The sequence below is a fragment of the Xiphophorus maculatus genome, chromosome 10 (assembly GCF_002775205.1).
Source record: "Xiphophorus maculatus strain JP 163 A chromosome 10, X_maculatus-5.0-male, whole genome shotgun sequence".
NCBI lineage: Eukaryota > Metazoa > Chordata > Actinopteri > Cyprinodontiformes > Poeciliidae > Xiphophorus > Xiphophorus maculatus.
Window position 1 is genome coordinate 2,919,789 of NC_036452.1, and position 16,949 is coordinate 2,936,737.

The 16,949-nt window shown below is 37.7% G+C and overlaps 1 protein-coding gene across 2 annotated transcripts in view; it reads left to right on the plus strand.

The window, feature by feature from the left end:
* capn15 (calpain 15) overlaps window positions 1-12,724 on the plus strand; it is a 56,286-nt gene extending 43,562 nt beyond the window's left edge. For both annotated transcript variants that reach the window (XM_023341039.1, XM_023341038.1), the window contains exons 6-12: window positions 643-768; window positions 1,822-1,974; window positions 5,636-5,797; window positions 5,876-6,111; window positions 6,610-6,779; window positions 7,836-8,014; window positions 12,322-12,724. In XM_023341039.1, the coding sequence (XP_023196807.1) occupies window positions 643-768; window positions 1,822-1,974; window positions 5,636-5,797; window positions 5,876-6,111; window positions 6,610-6,779; window positions 7,836-8,014; window positions 12,322-12,499 (1,204 nt within the window). In that variant the 3' untranslated portion in view covers window positions 12,500-12,724. The remainder of the gene's footprint in view (window positions 1-642; window positions 769-1,821; window positions 1,975-5,635; window positions 5,798-5,875; window positions 6,112-6,609; window positions 6,780-7,835; window positions 8,015-12,321) is intronic.
* Window positions 12,725-16,949: the final 4,225 nt, after the last annotated feature.

A 16,949-nucleotide genomic window follows, 5' to 3' on the forward strand; every position in this document is an offset into this window, starting at 1 on the left:
CGGTGTAAAGGCAGACGCTGTTTATGACGTAGTGATATAAATCATGTGGTGTGAATTCAGGTAAAGTTGTCAGGAGGGAGGAGGGATGGGATAGCTCAAGATTTATTTCAATGGTGATACACTTAAAACAAATTCAAGAAACATTTTCACTGAACAAAAAATTATGCAGGCAAAATTAATCTTTTATTGACCGCAATTTTTTGTTGTCATTTTAATTTGGTTGCACATAACAACCAAATAAGTAACTCTTACAGAAAGTAGAATTGGGTGCATCCATTTATTTATTAATAAAAATAAGGCTTGTATCATATTCTATTAGCCTTGAATACAACTAACATGATTTAGAGATTCTTTCTCTGTAGAAATCAGGTTAGTAGGTTTTATTAAAATATGTGTTTACAATAGAATTGGTTTTGCATTTTTCAAAGCGAGATAAAATTTTAGTTTCACACGACTTCTTTTAGCTTAACAGTTTGGATACCTCAGCTCTAATGGAAGCACATTGGGGCAATAAATCATGGTTGTATAAAATCAATATTTTGTTGTTGTTTTCCAGTTTTAGCCTGTAATAATTAGCATTCAGCTAAGATAAGATCAAAGTATGTGACTGCATGTGTGTTCCCTTGTATTTTTATTTGTTAGGTTTCTAATGGGAGCTTCGTGTGGAGGCGGGAACATGAAGGTGGACGACGCCGTTTATGAGTCCTTGGGTCTGAGGCCCAGACACGCCTACTCCATTCTGGATGTTCGAGACGTTCAGGGTTACAGGTAAAAACCACTCTGACTGCGCTCAGCGTCTTCATCCTTTTTTCTCCTTCTGTTGTTTTTCCACCATTTATTCACTGAATGGTGCAAAATGTGTTGCTTTCTCTTTGAAAATCCTTCTTTTGTTACTGGTTGATAAATGAGCTAAAGACTTGATCACCCTTGAAAACGGATGCACATCACTTCACATTAATCAATGCGATCGTTGGTGGATAGTTCATCACGAAATGAAAGCCTCTTCTGTCTCGAAAGAAGCTTAAAGTGCCAAAAATTATCACATTTAATCTGCTCAAGTGCCACATGTGGTCACTTCAATTTACTCTCTGAAAATAAAAGGCTGAACAGAAAATCGTTTTGGTTTCAGGTCATTGAGGAAATTACAAAGACGTTTCAGAATTGATTGAATTTTCATTTGCTGCAACTCAGATTCTCCATTTTGGGTTTTTATGATGTTTCTTAGTGAGACGGTGGAACTAAAGGTGCATTCAGACCAATTTTGTTTAGTCCGCTTTAATCCAACGCTGGTCTGTTTGCCTAGAAAGTCCAGTTCGTTTTGGGAGGTGTGAATAATAGAACACTGATGTGGACCAAAAAACCCACAAACCTAGGTGTTGGTTCGGTTGAAGTGAACTCTGGTGCGGTTCAAATTTGTATGTGAGCACCAAGTGAACTGGAAAGTGCTCTGATCTATAGCACAATGCATTCTGGGTAAATGCAATCAAAGCAAACATGCAAGTTTAATGCTAGCGGGAGAAATGGCTCCTGGATTTTTACCAAACACAAAAGAAAAGTCCTACGACTGGTAAAATCCATTTGTTTTCATTTGGTGAAGAAGGAAGTTGTGCCGGTTTTCATGTTATTTCTTTCAGTGGTTTTTAGTGTAGCACCCCCACAGGCGAGGAGGGGAACAGGTTTTCCAATTGGTTTAGTTGATTTGACTCATTTCAGAGTGAAAGCAAACGCAGCAGCTGAAAATGTAACAAATGTTGCAACTTCAGTCCATAATCAAACCGAGTCTATCAGGTGTGAAAGCAAGCTAATGAAGTTGTTTTGCAGGTTGCTGCGGCTGCGTAACCCATGGGGCCGCTTCTCCTGGAACGGCAGCTGGTCGGACGAGTGGCCGGACTGGCCTCAGCACCTCCGGCACGAGCTGATGGCTCATGGCAGCAGCGAGGGCGTCTTCTGGATGGAGTACACCGACTTCATAAAGTAAGAATGACTCTACATAAAAACACCCTGCTGCAGGGAATTTTGTTATTATTGTTTTCCAGGATTAAATTTGCACTAACTGTAAAAAACTGGATAGTGAAGTATAAGCTTCCACTTATTTAGTTCATGTGTTTAAAACTTCATTCTGTTTTCTGCGTTTTGGTTGATGACCTTAAAAATGGCACACAAAAAACAAGGAACTCTTTAAAAATGCTTCAGTTTTCAATTTGGTATCTTCAAGGTTTTGAATGTGCTTGATATCAAAACTGCAAAGTTTTGTAATAAAATGAAATATAAAATTTGATTTGAAGCCTAAATTTAGAAATTATTTATTGTTGAAATGATATTTTCATAAACCAAATAAAAAAATTAGACACATTTCTTTCTCAGACTGACGTTAAATCAGTCTAATTAGAATTACCACAATTATTTTATGACATATAATTTTGTTGGCCAAATGCTATCATAGCACATTATTATTAACAGTAATAAATTATATAATATAATAGTGAATTGAAACTGTCTTCTTGAGTTCATTTGTATTGTTTTTATCTGGAAAAGTTTGAAAACTAACCTTGTAAATATTTGAAAATGCATGAATTTCACTGTGGGAACAGTGTAAAAACTTTGAGTGAAGGTAATAAACGTGGAAATAAAAGCACAGATTTAGTCAAATTGACCTCTTGTGATGTCATAAGAGGCTTAAGGAAACTTGTTTTTGGGAACAGGTTTTATTTTTACTGCCATTGTTTTACAACTGTAATATGACACAAATGGAAAACCTGACCTTGACATGTTTACCGCTAGCTTTAATCGCTCGTCTGTCTGGAACGGTTTGAACAGCAATGTAACTTTAACTTTGACTTAATGTTCCTGGTGACTTCATTTAAACTTCTAAGTCAGGGATCAGCAAACTTCACAGCTTAAAGACCCATTTCTGCCAAACAAAACTCATTTAAAACTCAACTGTCACTTGAGGTATTGCAAAAATAGACAACTTGTAATGCTGGATAAATATCTATGCGTTGAGATTTTTAAAGTACCATAATTTCATTTGTGTTTTTAGGATTCAAAATAAACATAAATATGAGATATACAGTTTTTTTTTCAGTGGGATTAAAAAATAAGTTAAAAAAATTAACAATCATTATTTGTGGAAATGTATTACAAATATTGCAGGAAAAAAATAATTTAAAACCTACATTTGTTATTCTATCTATATTTAAAAACATACGTTAGTTTTTTATCATTTTAACCAGTTTTAAGAACCATTGTAGAAGCCACCGACTTTTTCCATAAGTAAAATATAGACATTTTGCAGTTTTAGTTTGAAAAACAGCGTAAATCATCTGTTAACCTAAAGAAAGGTGTCTGGGACAGATGCAAAGATAAATCTATCTATCACAGAACATACACATTGTTTCCTAGCCACTCACCAGTTGGAGTTAACCTCATACAGAAACTCCTACTGGTGCCCCCTAGTGGCTCCCAGGAGTGACTGCATCCTGTTGAACCGATACTGAATCAGAATTCAGGTTTGTGCTGTAAGCTGTCATTGCTGCGGTATTTACAGTCACTCTGACAAACTGTATTTTCTCTCTTCATAAAAGCTGAGTCAGCGTGTGTGTGTGTGTGCGTGTGTGTGTGTGTGTGTGTGTGTGTGTGTGTGTGTGTGTGTGTGTGTGTGTGTGTGTGTGTGTGTGTGTGTGTGTGAGACTGCTAACGCATCGCTAACCCACTTCTTGTGTTTACACAAACACTGTGCGGTCATAAAGGCAGTAATTCCCAGCAGCAGCAGCCTTCCTTTAGTGCTGACGCCCCGTAACAGCTGATGTCAAACAGATTCTTATTAGAAAAACATCAGCGTTGTTTTATGATGACATGATGGCAGACATTTAGAAATCTCTGAACAATTCATTTCCCAGCTGGTTTTCACACCAAGCAACATTGTTTTTGTGGATTTTTAGAACATTGTGTTCACTGAAAGTCATTACACACACACACACACACACACACACACTGGGATGTTATTGTATGATTTCGATGGTTGCCTTGGTTGCAGCCAGAGGCTTAGATTTGTCATGCCTCTCAGTGATTGTGAAATCTTTTCCATATTGAAGTTAATCCGGTATTTTAGTCGGATGAAACATTAAGTATCAGATTGCGTTTTTTTGTTGTTTTTTTGTCTGGTTGATCATGCGAGTCTGAATCTTTTCTTCCCATAAAGTTGACCATCTTGTTCCTCTTTGTCATAAAGCACCAGGTGTAAAAAGTATTTATTCCCCTTCAGACTCTCATGTTTTTCACATTTCAACCTTGAAATTTGGTGCGTTTTATTGGGATTTTGTGGTAAACTAAAACATACTCATGCATACTTCTGAATTTAAAGGACAATAATAGTTATCAAAATGTTTTGATGGACATCTTTAACGCCATGTGTTTGTCTGCCATGTGTTGGCAGGTTTCTTTAAAGTTTCTGATTAACTCTAAAGTTCAGGATTCCCGGCAGTCTAATTGGTGTCCCTCCTTGCTTCCTTCCTTTTTCGTGCCCTTCCTTCCTTATCTGCCTCCTCTCTTCTGTCCTTCCTTGTGTCTGTCATTCTCTTTCTTTTATTTAATTTGTCCTTCACTTCCTTCCTTCATCCTCTCCTTCCTTGTTCCTTATTTCATAATGCCAATTCCTCCATTGCATCTTTCCCTCTTTCCTTCCTTGTCTCCTCTCCTTTGTGTCCTGCCTTCCCTCCTTTTTTTTTGTCTTCTATACTTCTTTTTCTTTTTGTGATTGCATCCTTGCCTTATTTTTTCCTTCCTTCTTTCCTATATTTCGGCATATTAGGGCCATTGTAAAAAAGAAAATAGTAAATTTCTGCCAAAAAAATTCTGAATTTCAAATGTTGAAAATTGTATTTAGAAAATTTCAAAGTTTTCTAGAAAGTTTCCGAGTTTTTGACAGAAATGTACTCCTTTTTTCTATCTACAAAGCCCTGATACACTTTGTAAAAATTCCTTTTAAGTTTTTAATCTACACTAAATACCGGATGACTTTATTTGCTAGATTTTAGGTTATTTTTTGGCCCACGACTACTTTTGAGTCTAAAATTTTGGCCCACCTGGCAAAAAGTTTAGACACCCCTGGTTTAAGGGAGAAAAAAACCCCAATCATGAGTCTGTTTCTTCTTAACACGTTGAGTTCAGCACGGCTGTTTCTTCTCAAACACATGAAACGTGTTTGGTCCAGACGAGAACGGTGTCGTCCCCGTTTGTTTCTGCTCCACATGCCTCCCGACAGACAGACCTGCTGCCTGCGTCTGTTTTGACACGTTTGTCTCGGAAACTGTAAGAGCTTGTCATCTTGATGAGCAATTTGGCTCCACTGATGAGCATCAGGTGGACAGAAACAGTTGATGTTGATCAGCGCTGGCATCCTAGTACCCAATGGAGGCGATAAAACTGAAACGGAAAGAGAAACCCAGAGATGTTTTCGTCTCCATATCAAGATTTAAAAGGAGACTGGAAAAAAACAAGAATGTTAGAAAGGCAACTAACAATTATTTTAGTTTGATTCTGATTATTCTGACGATTAATGGATTAAAGATGAAACATTGGTCAATTACTAATTTTCCAAACACGTTTTTGCTTTTGTTTTTCTCGTCTTCTCCAGATACTTTGACTCAGTCGACATCTGTAAGATCCACTCAGACTGGCAGGAAGTGCGTCTCCAGGGCTGCTTCCCCAGCAAAGCCAGCGGCCCGGTCACCGTCACGGCCCTCACCGTGTTGGAGCGCACCGCCCTGGAGTTCGCTCTCTTCCAGGAGGGAAGCAGGTAACCTCACCCCCATCATCATCCCTTCCACCTCACCTGATCTCAGTCTGACTCCGCCCCCTGCTGCCTCGTCTCCAGGCGCTCGGACACGGCCGACAGCCACCTGCTGGACCTCTGCATCATGGTGTTCCGCGCTTCGTTCGGCAGCGGCAACAAGCTGACCCTGGGCCGTCTGTTGGCCCACAGCAAGCGGGCCGTCAAGAAGTTTGTGGGTTGTGACGTGATGCTGGAGCCGGGGGAGTACGCGGTCGTCTGCTGCGCCTTCAACCACTGGCAGATGAACGTGAGCGGGACGGGAGCTCCGCCCACGCCCAGTAAGACTTCCTGTCACAATATCAAATTCTGCAAATCGTCCTGGAAGCTATCACGATAAACGATAATATTGGTCAACCAAGGACAAATTCTTTCAGTGAGCTTTAAATTCTGATGAACATTTAACACTGGAACTGGAAGACATTTCAGTTATCCAAAATAAATAAACGAAACAGAAACAACAAATATAATGAATCATGAACACTGCAAAAACACAAAATCTTAATTTTTATCCAGTTTTAAGTGTAGATATCTTATTACACTTAAGAAATCGCAGCATTGCAATCCTTCTTTACTTCCTTACTTCCTACCTTTTTGTCTTGTATACAAGGTTGTCCTTCCTTTCTTTCCTCATTTCTTCCTTCCTTCTGACCTCATGTTGAACTTTAACATTTCCTAATGAACCTAGAGAACAGCTCTCTCTCTCTGGTTTGGTTTCTGTTGTCTGTCCGTCCCGATGAAGCCGTAACCGCGGCGCATTGTTCTGTCCATGTCCACAGTCTCCAGTCCCACCAGTGGGGCGGCCCGCCGGCCCAGCCACGACTTTCCTGGCTACATTCTGGCCATCTACAGCTCCCGCCAGGTGATGGTGGAGCAGGTGGAGGCCACACCCACCACACTGGCCGACGCCATCATCCTGCTCACAGAGAACAAAGGAGAACGACACGAGGTGAGATTCACCTCGCCGACCCAAATAAAGAGAACATTTCTGTCTTTATCTGGCTGGAGAAGCTTTGACCTTCTCTGTCCTCCATTTCGGTTTTAATTTGACCTTCACTGAAATTAATTTATTTAGCATTATGTCTCCTCTGGTTTGTTGCTTCAGTAAATTCAAACCATGGGTTTTTAAAAAGTGTTGGATCTTTAATTTAAATGAGTTTATGTATATGTAAAAACATAAACATTGTGTTAGCGAGATGTTATCAGTTTCTGCTCCTATATGTTTTGCAAGCTTGACTGAATTACTGTTAGGGACATTTCTCTCTCAAAAGTGTCGCTAAACTTGTTGGATGAGTTTAAACATGAAGACAAGTTCTCCTGATTCATGCAAATAGTTATTTGGAAATTTTAATCCATAGAAGATTGGATAAATTTGTAAGAACATGTTCCTCACTTTGTTTCCTTTTTTCCATCCCTCCTTCCTATGTATCAGGTTATTTTTTTGTGATTTTAAAGGGCACTCTAACACAAAAACTTCTTCTTTCTCTCGTGAACAAATCTGTTTTGAATGGCGTGGTTTTTTTAAGATGCTTTAAGCTTCTCAACACTTCTGAACTGTTTTTCTTTTAAAAAAACAACCCAGGTTCAGTTCCCAGCAGCACTCTGTAGCCACTACCTGAGCAGCAGCGTTTTAACATCGTATAAAGATACGAGTTCTTAGCCTGCCATGAATAATTCAGGATGTTTTTTGTGAAGAACAAAGTTCTTTTGTTACAGAGACTATTTCTTGGAAGAGAAATACTGTTAATGAGTAATCTGATTAGATATGGCAGCTGCACAGTTGAACACTATTTGATCAGTTTTTTAAGATGTATAATTCACTTAAAAAGTAGATTATCTGCAATGTAAAAATCCAAGGTCTTTTTTTAAGCACATTAATATGAAGAATTTCACTGACGTTTGATTAAAAATTCTCTTTGAAACACTAAATTTTGAAGCCCATCTTGCATCAGTGACAAACTCTTTCTTGAGCCTCTACCTAACCTAGCGTGCGATGCATCCTCAGGGTCGTGAGGGCATGACCTGCTACTACCTGACCCATGGATGGGCGGGGCTTATCGTGGTTGTGGAGAACCGCCATCCCAAGTACTACCTCCACGTTTCCTGTGACTGCACTGACAGCTTCAATGTGGTTTCCACGCGCGGCAGCCTCAAGACCATCGACAGCGTTCCACCTTTACACAGGTACACACACACACATACACGTTTTTATTAAAGATGAGGACGAAAGGCAAAAATAGGACAAATGGGTACATGCCTCTCCAAAGGGTCTAAGGCCTGAGAATCAAATGGTTTTCCTGCCATAATTCCAGGAAAACATTAATCTGTTACACACACAAGTTTTTATTTCTGCCCATATACTGTATAAGCTTTAGTAACTACATTTGTACCTAATCCAGTGGTGTCCTTGACAAAATTGTTCAGTTGAAAGCACCTGAGGTTCTAAAAAAGACTCATTGAAAATCAACTTTTTGTGATTTTTGCTTTATTTTATTAATAATAAACTGAAGTCAAATTTTAAATTACGGTAGATGCAAAACATAAAGGTTTTGCACGATTGCGTTGCCATAAGACAGGCTCACAGTTTCTGATTTTTTTTTGTGACTGATTACTTCGTGTTTGAGTAAAAGTAGGTTGATGTTTGTAGTCCTGGTTACGCCATATTGAAGACAAATGCAGAAATGACGTTTGTTGATTGGAATAATTTTCTTTTTGACATTTTGGTCCATAAAATACCAAAATTTCCACTTAACTTTACATTTAGGTCCATCTGAAAATGTAATTTTTAAAATATGAAATAATTGACAATTTGATAAGTTACTCAGTAAGTGAGTAGACTAATTAGTGCGACTCTTGTTGAAGTATAATTTTTGCGTCTTCTGCCCAACTCTGCTTACAAGTAACTTTTCAGTAAGATACAGGAGTTTGTTTAAAGGCAATGATACCTTTAAATTGATAAAAGCAGATTATTTCACTTGTAACAACATGTTTCACGTTATGTTATTATGCAGTCCTGTCGGTCATTTTAATTACACAGCATACATTTCACAATAAAGTTGGAAAAGTTTACAATTATTAATCAAACTTCAATTTTTATCACACATACCTCACTACATATTCATTTCCTCTATAGGTTATAGAGTAAAAAGAATATAAATATGCAGATAAATCAATTGATAAATACTTAATAAATGTATGAAGAAATAATTACTTAAATATACTTTAAGAGAGTCAACAACTACATTTGCAACTTCTTTGTAAGCTGTTGCTTAAGCTGAAGGATGTTAAAGATACTTGAACAATATGCATTACAACAGCTAAAATTCAATATTGTTTGGTTTTTATTCCTACTATTAGCTCTTGGTATCTCTGCCCATTTTATATTTGTCTTATTTTTATTAAACTTAATTTTATTTTCTATTTTATCATTTATTCACCTGTGATGTTGTGTTTGTTGTGAGACACTTTGGTCTGTTGAGGCTGTTGTAATTGTGCTATATAAATAAACTTTGACTTTGACTTGATTTATTTTCCCCCTGGAACAAATAAAGGATTTTTGAATCTGAACTGACTTCAGATTCACTGACTTCCTGTTAAACTGACAGTTTAACAGGAATATGTATGGTGTTTATACCCATTATGTAAGGAGTAAGTAGAACAAATGTTGCAGCAGTGCTTGTATAAACATGTTGGCCCCGTGGGGTTACAGCTCTGCTCTTCATAATCTTCCTCTGGCTGGATTCAGCTGTTAATGCGTTCAGGTTTCACATTATTAGGTTCGCCAGCATTTAGCGTCTCCTTCAGCTGTACAGACATGCCCCAGTCCACATTAATGCAAATTAAACACTGGATATATTTAAAAACTGTTCAATTTTGCAAAGACTGGATTATTTTATTTCCAGTTGTTTTGTCTTGAAACAATTTTAATTTGGCGTTTTCAAAGTTTGGAAAATCTTTGATTTCTGTTTGAATTTCTTGAAAGTGCTTAATGTTCAAACTCCACATTTTTGTCATAAAGTCTAAATCTAACGTAACCCTACATGGTTTTTTTTCGCTGTCTGAAGTTAAATCAGACTAAACTTGTTTTAAGTCAGTTACAATTGCCAAAATTATTTTGATTTGCTTAATTCCAGAAAACTTAGGGGAATGTATTTTTGTAAGCTTCTTCCTATTTTGCATTTAATCATTTAATTTGAGCCAGAAAGTGATTTACCTTAACACGATTTTTGGAATTGTGTCAATGTAATGAATTTTATTATTCCTAATGGCTCACTGAGTTATTTATATGTGTAATTAAATTATTATGTTGTGTTTTTTTCTTTAACTATTTTTATTATTTAAATAAAGGTTATTATTAACAAATAAATAAAGTTATTGAAATCTGGCCATCCACCACCAATCCACTACTGCGTCCATCTGGACCATCCAGGGTTGCACAGCAGTCATCAGTGAAAATTAATCTTCATGTCCAGCTGGGCCCACTGCCACCGGTTCTGCTTGTGAGCTCTGGTTAGGGGCCCAATAGTAGGTTCCTGCACCGCAAGCCTCTGGAGGATCCTCCACCTTGAGGCTCCAGCAGCTTCTAATAACTGTTTGCTGCTTTAAGGACATTTTAACAGCTGCTCTCTGAATTCCATGAATGTGTCAAACAGAAACTTTCCTCATTCTGCCTTTATCTGTACAAACCATCTTTGTTCTGAATCAGCCACAAATCTCTTCACAGTACGACGATAACGCTGCAGTTTTCGTTAAATATCTGATGTTTTCATAACTTGTCATACGGCACTACACTATCTGATGATTTTGGTCAGCAGAGATTCTTTCTCTTTCCCATGTTGCTTGAAACCTGTGGCCTGTTTAATAATGTGGAACATCCTTCTTAAGTAGATTTGAGTTTGTGTGCTCCAGTTAACAATTAATCAATTACTAAATTAGTTTAACAATTATTTCAATAAACAATTAATCGTTTCCCTTCTTTAAGTTTTTATTTGTCGAGTCATTGCTGATTAATTAGCCACTCCTGCCGAGGGGTTGATTATTTTAAAAACCGATTAATCACAATTAATTGTTTCAGCTCTAGCAATTATTGATATAGATAAATATGAAATGCTTGTGATATGTTTATTTATTTACTCGTTTATTTCAAACCTACAAAAAGTAAAAACGGGTGGGGGGGGATAAAACAAATTATCGTGCGAAAAGGAGAAGGTAGAAGATACGAGATTATGATTTCCTGTCCCTCTCATACTCGGAACCAACAAACATTTAAATCTCCCCACACCAAATAAACTCTTAAATTATTCCCACATTGAATGACACTTAAACTAGGATGATACAGTTTTCGAGTCCTTCCCATATCGGCTCAGCAGGGCCAAAAGGCCGGAGTCCACCCTGACGACTCTGATGGCTCAAATTAGCATCCCTTCTTCAATTGTAAATGTGGTCGTTGACCGTCGGGCCAGAAGGTGGGAATGTGAATAGTCCATGTTGGGGGTGGGTATCTATGATACCTGCAGGAGATCAGGTCTCCTGTAGGTAGTGCTCTTCAGTTTAGTTTTGAAGCATACATGAAGTGTTTTTGGAGAGATGTGACCTTTTGCAGCTGATCCATGATGTTGTGCTGCATTATCCAGGTCATTTTGCCAAATGTACATAGAGTTTGCAAAACATACAATCTGTTTCAAGAAATGTGCAAAGGTTTTTCTAAAAGAAATTAGTAATGTTTCTCTTTGAAATAAAGCTATGTTATAGCTAGGTTATAATGATTTCATTGTGCTTGGGTGCGCCAGTAATGGCCTTATTTACGGAACAAAAGCGCCTGTTGAAAACAGCTAATACATTGGAACCTCAAACATTGTCCTGAGCCGTATGCAACGAAATTTCGTTCTTTATACACCCTGTGCATTGAAAATGACAACAAAGTCAGTCTAAGTCGAAGTCGAAGTCTAAGTCTATTGTGCAACTGTGAGATGCGTTGAGGCCATTACCAGGGTACTGATAAGGTAATGGCCCTATTTACAGAACAAAAGCACCTGCTAGAGAAAATCCTTCAGGCCAGTTGGACTATCGAAGCCGATATAGGTATACGTCAAAGTGGACTAACTCTAGCCATTCTAGTTTAAACCTCACCTTAAAGGTACAATTATTTATGCAGTTTAATCACCAGCAATAGCATTTTTGGTCTTTGAGGCACCCATCCTATCCAACATATTTCCCAATAAGCTCCTTTTTAAACAGTTTTTTAAAGCTGTTTTATATTTGTTCTTTGTTTGAGCTCCTCGTTTAACCCATTCCATAAATCTGTCCCATACACTGATAAACAAAAACTCTTTTTTTATTCCTTTTTTTATCTTCTTAAATGACCACATTGTCCAGCTCTACTTTAACTCACACTCTCATCTTATCACAGAAAGTTAATCAGAGCTCCATTATATTTCATGTACCTGTATGAAGCTCAGATTGAAAGCTCTGTTCTCTGTCTCCCCCTGCAGGCAGGTGCTGGTGGTACTCTCCCAGTTGGAGGGAAATGCAGGCTTCTCCATCACCCATCGCCTCGCCCACCGAAAGGCGGCGCAGGCCTCCCTGGGCGACTGGACTCCCACCAAGGCCACCCACAGCCCCCACCTCACCCCTGACATTGATGGGCTGCACAGACCCAGGCCTCTATGACCCCTGCCCTCTTCACCCCCCACCCATAGACTTTAACTCAACAACCTGTCTGACCACTGAAAAAAATCAAGCAATGGTAGAAAAGAGCTGTGGGGAGCCATGAGTTGCAGAGGAAGGCGAGTTTTCTGGTTTTGGAAGTGCGTATGAATGTGAAGTCTACAGAGCGTTTATTGGATCTCCAGATTTATTTTTTTTTAGCCATGTGGAAGTGCCATTTCGGGATGAGAAGAGGGGAATGGGCCTCGACAGGATCCAGACCGAGACACCATGGGAAACTAGTTCTAGCTTAACTACTGAGCCATGGCCCCGCCCACACTCAGTTACTCACTTCCTCCACACGTCGTCCTCAACAGGATGCTCACCAGTCCTCAGTGTGGTACATTATGAGCCAAACCAGCTGGGTTTACAGCGTAATTAACGTTTATTTTATATTTAGTCTTACTTGTTTTGTAGTCTGACCTTCACCACCTTTTCCATTAAGGTTGCAGATGAAGCCATTACTCACCCAGTGCAGTCTGTTCCCACTCAGAGTAGCTCAGGACCAAACTTTGTTTCTGTCATCATGTAAGTGTTTTGTAGCAGGCTGTCAGAAAGCTGGATTTAGTGTCCATCTTTTTTCTCTGCTGTGACTCTGGTACCTTCCGTCTTTTTAAAAATACTGAATCAGGAAGAAAATCTCTGCTTGGATTAGACAACACACACCTCCTTTCTGATGGATTTTCTTCCTGAAAGGAATAGTTCAGAGTTTTTAAAGTGTTTTTTTTTAGATATCTCTTGATGTTTTCCTGGATCTGTATGGTAAATCTGATGGCTAAAACCAAAATGGACGTCTGCCATTATAAACCTCTCCCGGTTTTCAAAAACGCATCATAAAAGTTGTTTTTTACACCTTTAAATCCTCATTACTGCACAGAACCCTATAATTATTTGCACAGGAAATCGTTGTTGGAGGTGGTGCGTCACCAATAGTCTTCCTGTGTGAAACTCATTCTAAGAACAAAAAGTGAAGCAAATAAATCAAATAGCTTTAACATCTAGAAAAGATCAAAATTTATTGTTGAATCTTTGCACTGCAAAAACATCAAATCTCACCAAGTATTTTTGTCTAGTTTCTAGTGCAAATATCTTAGTACAATACGACAAAACTAACTTAAAAGGACATTTTCAACAAGATAAAGCAGCTTGGTTTAAGTCAGTAATGCTTTATGATTGATTAAAAAAGTACTAGTTCCAGTGGCATTACCATCTGGTTGTGAACAATCTATTTTCATTCCCACTAGAGGTGCAGAAAAAAGTGATTCTCTAGGGAATTGTAATTCCTAGTCCTGAAAATTCTGAATGGACTCAAAATGCGATTTTAATCTGCTTAAATTTGTGTAAAATTATAGTTTGAATATTTGCTGTTTTTTATTTAAGAAAAAGCCAAGCAGCTAAGCTAAAAGCTGGTAATTACTGATGAAATTTGATACAGTATGGAACCTTTTAAAATAGTTTTACATAAATGTGTTTACACTGTATTTTCCTCATCAGTCACAAAACTTAAACAGAACCTCTAGAATAGAAAAATTGGTTTCTGAATTAAAAATTGATTCTGAATCGAATCGTGACCCTAAAATTGGAATCACATGAAATTGCTAGCAATAAAAGATTTGCATCTCTAATTCCCACCCTGTTTCACTCAGGAAGATTGTTGGTGACGCACTGCCTCCAGCTTCCATTTCCTGTGTAAATCGTTGCAGATGCGACAATGATTGCAACGAAAGGTTGCAGATGTGCATCATCACACCATCTTAAAATGCTATGAGGTTCTGGATTTGGGTGTGTGATATAGTAGAAGTCTGCTTTGGTCTTCGTTAGCCTCAGATGTTTATGCTAAATAAAAAAGCCATGAATTATGTCTGCAGGTGGATAATCCTGGACTATCCCTTTAAGAGAACCATTTATATCTTTGCTTATAAACTTCTTGTTTGCCAGGTAACGTCTCGTTTTAACATCATGTTGCACTCAAGGTGAAGGTCAGCTTTTATCCATTGTTTGTCAACATGTCACTTTAAGTTTTAGTGTAGCTTTAGAGCACTAAGGAGCTCCACCTGCTACTAGGGGGCGCTCTAACGGAACTGCTGGGTTTATTTCAGGAGGTCAGGGACTTCTCAGGCATCTTCTCCGACAGGAAGTCAGCAACACAATGTTTGGAGACGCCAAAAAAAAAAAACCCCAAACCCAGAGCTGTTTTCATTTCTGCTGTATTCTCACATCTGCAGTCAAAGCCATCACTCCTCCTGATTGCGTCCCCGTCGCCGTGGCAACACAGCAGCTTCATCAGAGAAACGGGACAGATGAATGCGGTACTAAAGTCAAAGAGAAGAATGGCGGACTTTTTTAATTAAGTTTTTGTCTTATAATTACTTTGTGTAATGGAGGAAACACTTGAAAGCTTTTGAGCAAATTCCCTGATGCGTTCATAATTAGTGATTAGTTGTACTATTGGGCGCTCAAACTTTAAATCCCTAACATATTTACTGAGATGAAGACGAGTTTGTTGTCTTCTTCGTGGTTTCGGGTTTTTTCCCCTGTCTTTCATCTTTCTGTCTGTCGTGTTAGGGACTGTTTGTGTGGCCATAGTTGTGCAGCTGTGAGCTTACTGTAATTTATTCACACCAGTGATTAGCTGAGCTCATGAATGATGGAGAGTTGGGATGAAGTTTGCTTTAGATTGAAAAGAAATGAACAAACACTGCAAAGACGAGGCACCTCAAACTTTTAATGTCATCAGATTCACTCTTCTTTTATGTCCTCTTTTCTATTTCCGTCATCTTCTGTTGAGTTGTGTTGGAGGCGCCCCCTGCTGGTGAAAAGAAGTGGTCGGTCCAGCCAACTTAATGCCTTTTTTCTCCTCATTTTTTTCCTCCTTGTAAATTGTACAGACTGCAAAATTACAAAACTTGACATATTTGAAAATAATGAGAAAAAAATGAGCTGATCCTTTTAAACTTGTAAAAACTTTACAGTATGATAGTAGAACTGAACAGAAAAATAACCTGATATGAAAAAAAAACAAATGCTGACGAATGTGATATATATATTTTAGTGATTTATTTCTTTTTTTGGGAGGGGGGAGTGGGTTGGATTATGAACAGCTGTATAAATCTGTATGTTTAATTTTCAATCTCAGGTTCCGATGGACCAAATAAAAAGATTTTTGTAATTAAAAACGAGTGTTTTCGGTTATGTTTTACAAATATATCAACTGAACAACATCTGTTCAACAACCACAGGATGTGTCTTTAATAAATGAGAATCTACTTGTTGCTCCAAAGTGAAATACAGAGGTGGCATAATCATACTATGGGCCTACTTTTCTTCGACTAGATCTACACTTTCTGTCAACATTACAAAAAAAAAAATCTTAAAAAAACTTATCTTTGTCCAGTTTCTAGTGAAAATGTCTTAATACGTTTGAAATAAGACAAAATTTACTTGCAAGTAACTTTTCAGCAAAATATGGGAGCTTGTTTGTTTTAAATCAATAATTCCTTAATGTTGAATTGATAGTTTATAGGCAGATTATTTCATTTTCAGTGAGACATTTTCCCATAATCATTAAGAAATGATTTACAATTTATTAATATAACTTCTTATATTAAGAAATTATTGACTTAAAACATTACACTAGAAACTAGACAAAATTCTTGCTAAAATGTGGTTTTTGCAGTGAAGAGAAGTTACATGAACTTTTGTATTTACCAGTTAGTTTAACCCCAAATCTTCAGGTATCTGCAAGAAAGAAGGAGATATTTTATTCTATTTTATTTTCTAGTATCACACATAAAAAATTAACTAAAGAATGACTTTGCTACTAGAAAATCAAAGTTTATATAATTCAATCGTGAGTCAGAACTTCTTCTATGCACCACAAATCTGGAACAAAAATGCTCAAACACAGAACAATCTACCTGTTTGTGTTACAAAACACGACATGCTAACCAGTTTTCTTCATACATGTCTCCATGGTTACCAATAAAACAATATTTGGTGTATTTGTAATTATACACACTTATAATGTTTATGAACGCCGATCTTCTTACCTTGTAAAAAGTGTTCGCTGCAAATCCACGGTTACACCGAGGCTGACAGTCCTTATGATTAACAACTGCTGCTCATCGCTGCCGTTTCTTTCCTCATTAAAAGTTATAAAATAAAATGACATGTTTGATTTACAAAGACAAGGTAAACCAAACATACTATATACCGTATCAGCCTCGTCGCCTGATTTGGTACATAACATTTTATTATTGATTCAGTTTCTTGCTGTGCTTTTGGCAGACTATATTGGTTTGATTATTTGCTTATTTAATCAGCCAAAATAATAAGTGGTCATTTAAAGAACAAATCAGACATTAGATTAACAGTAAACACATGTATTTCCTACTTTAAAAGACATGTTGGTGCT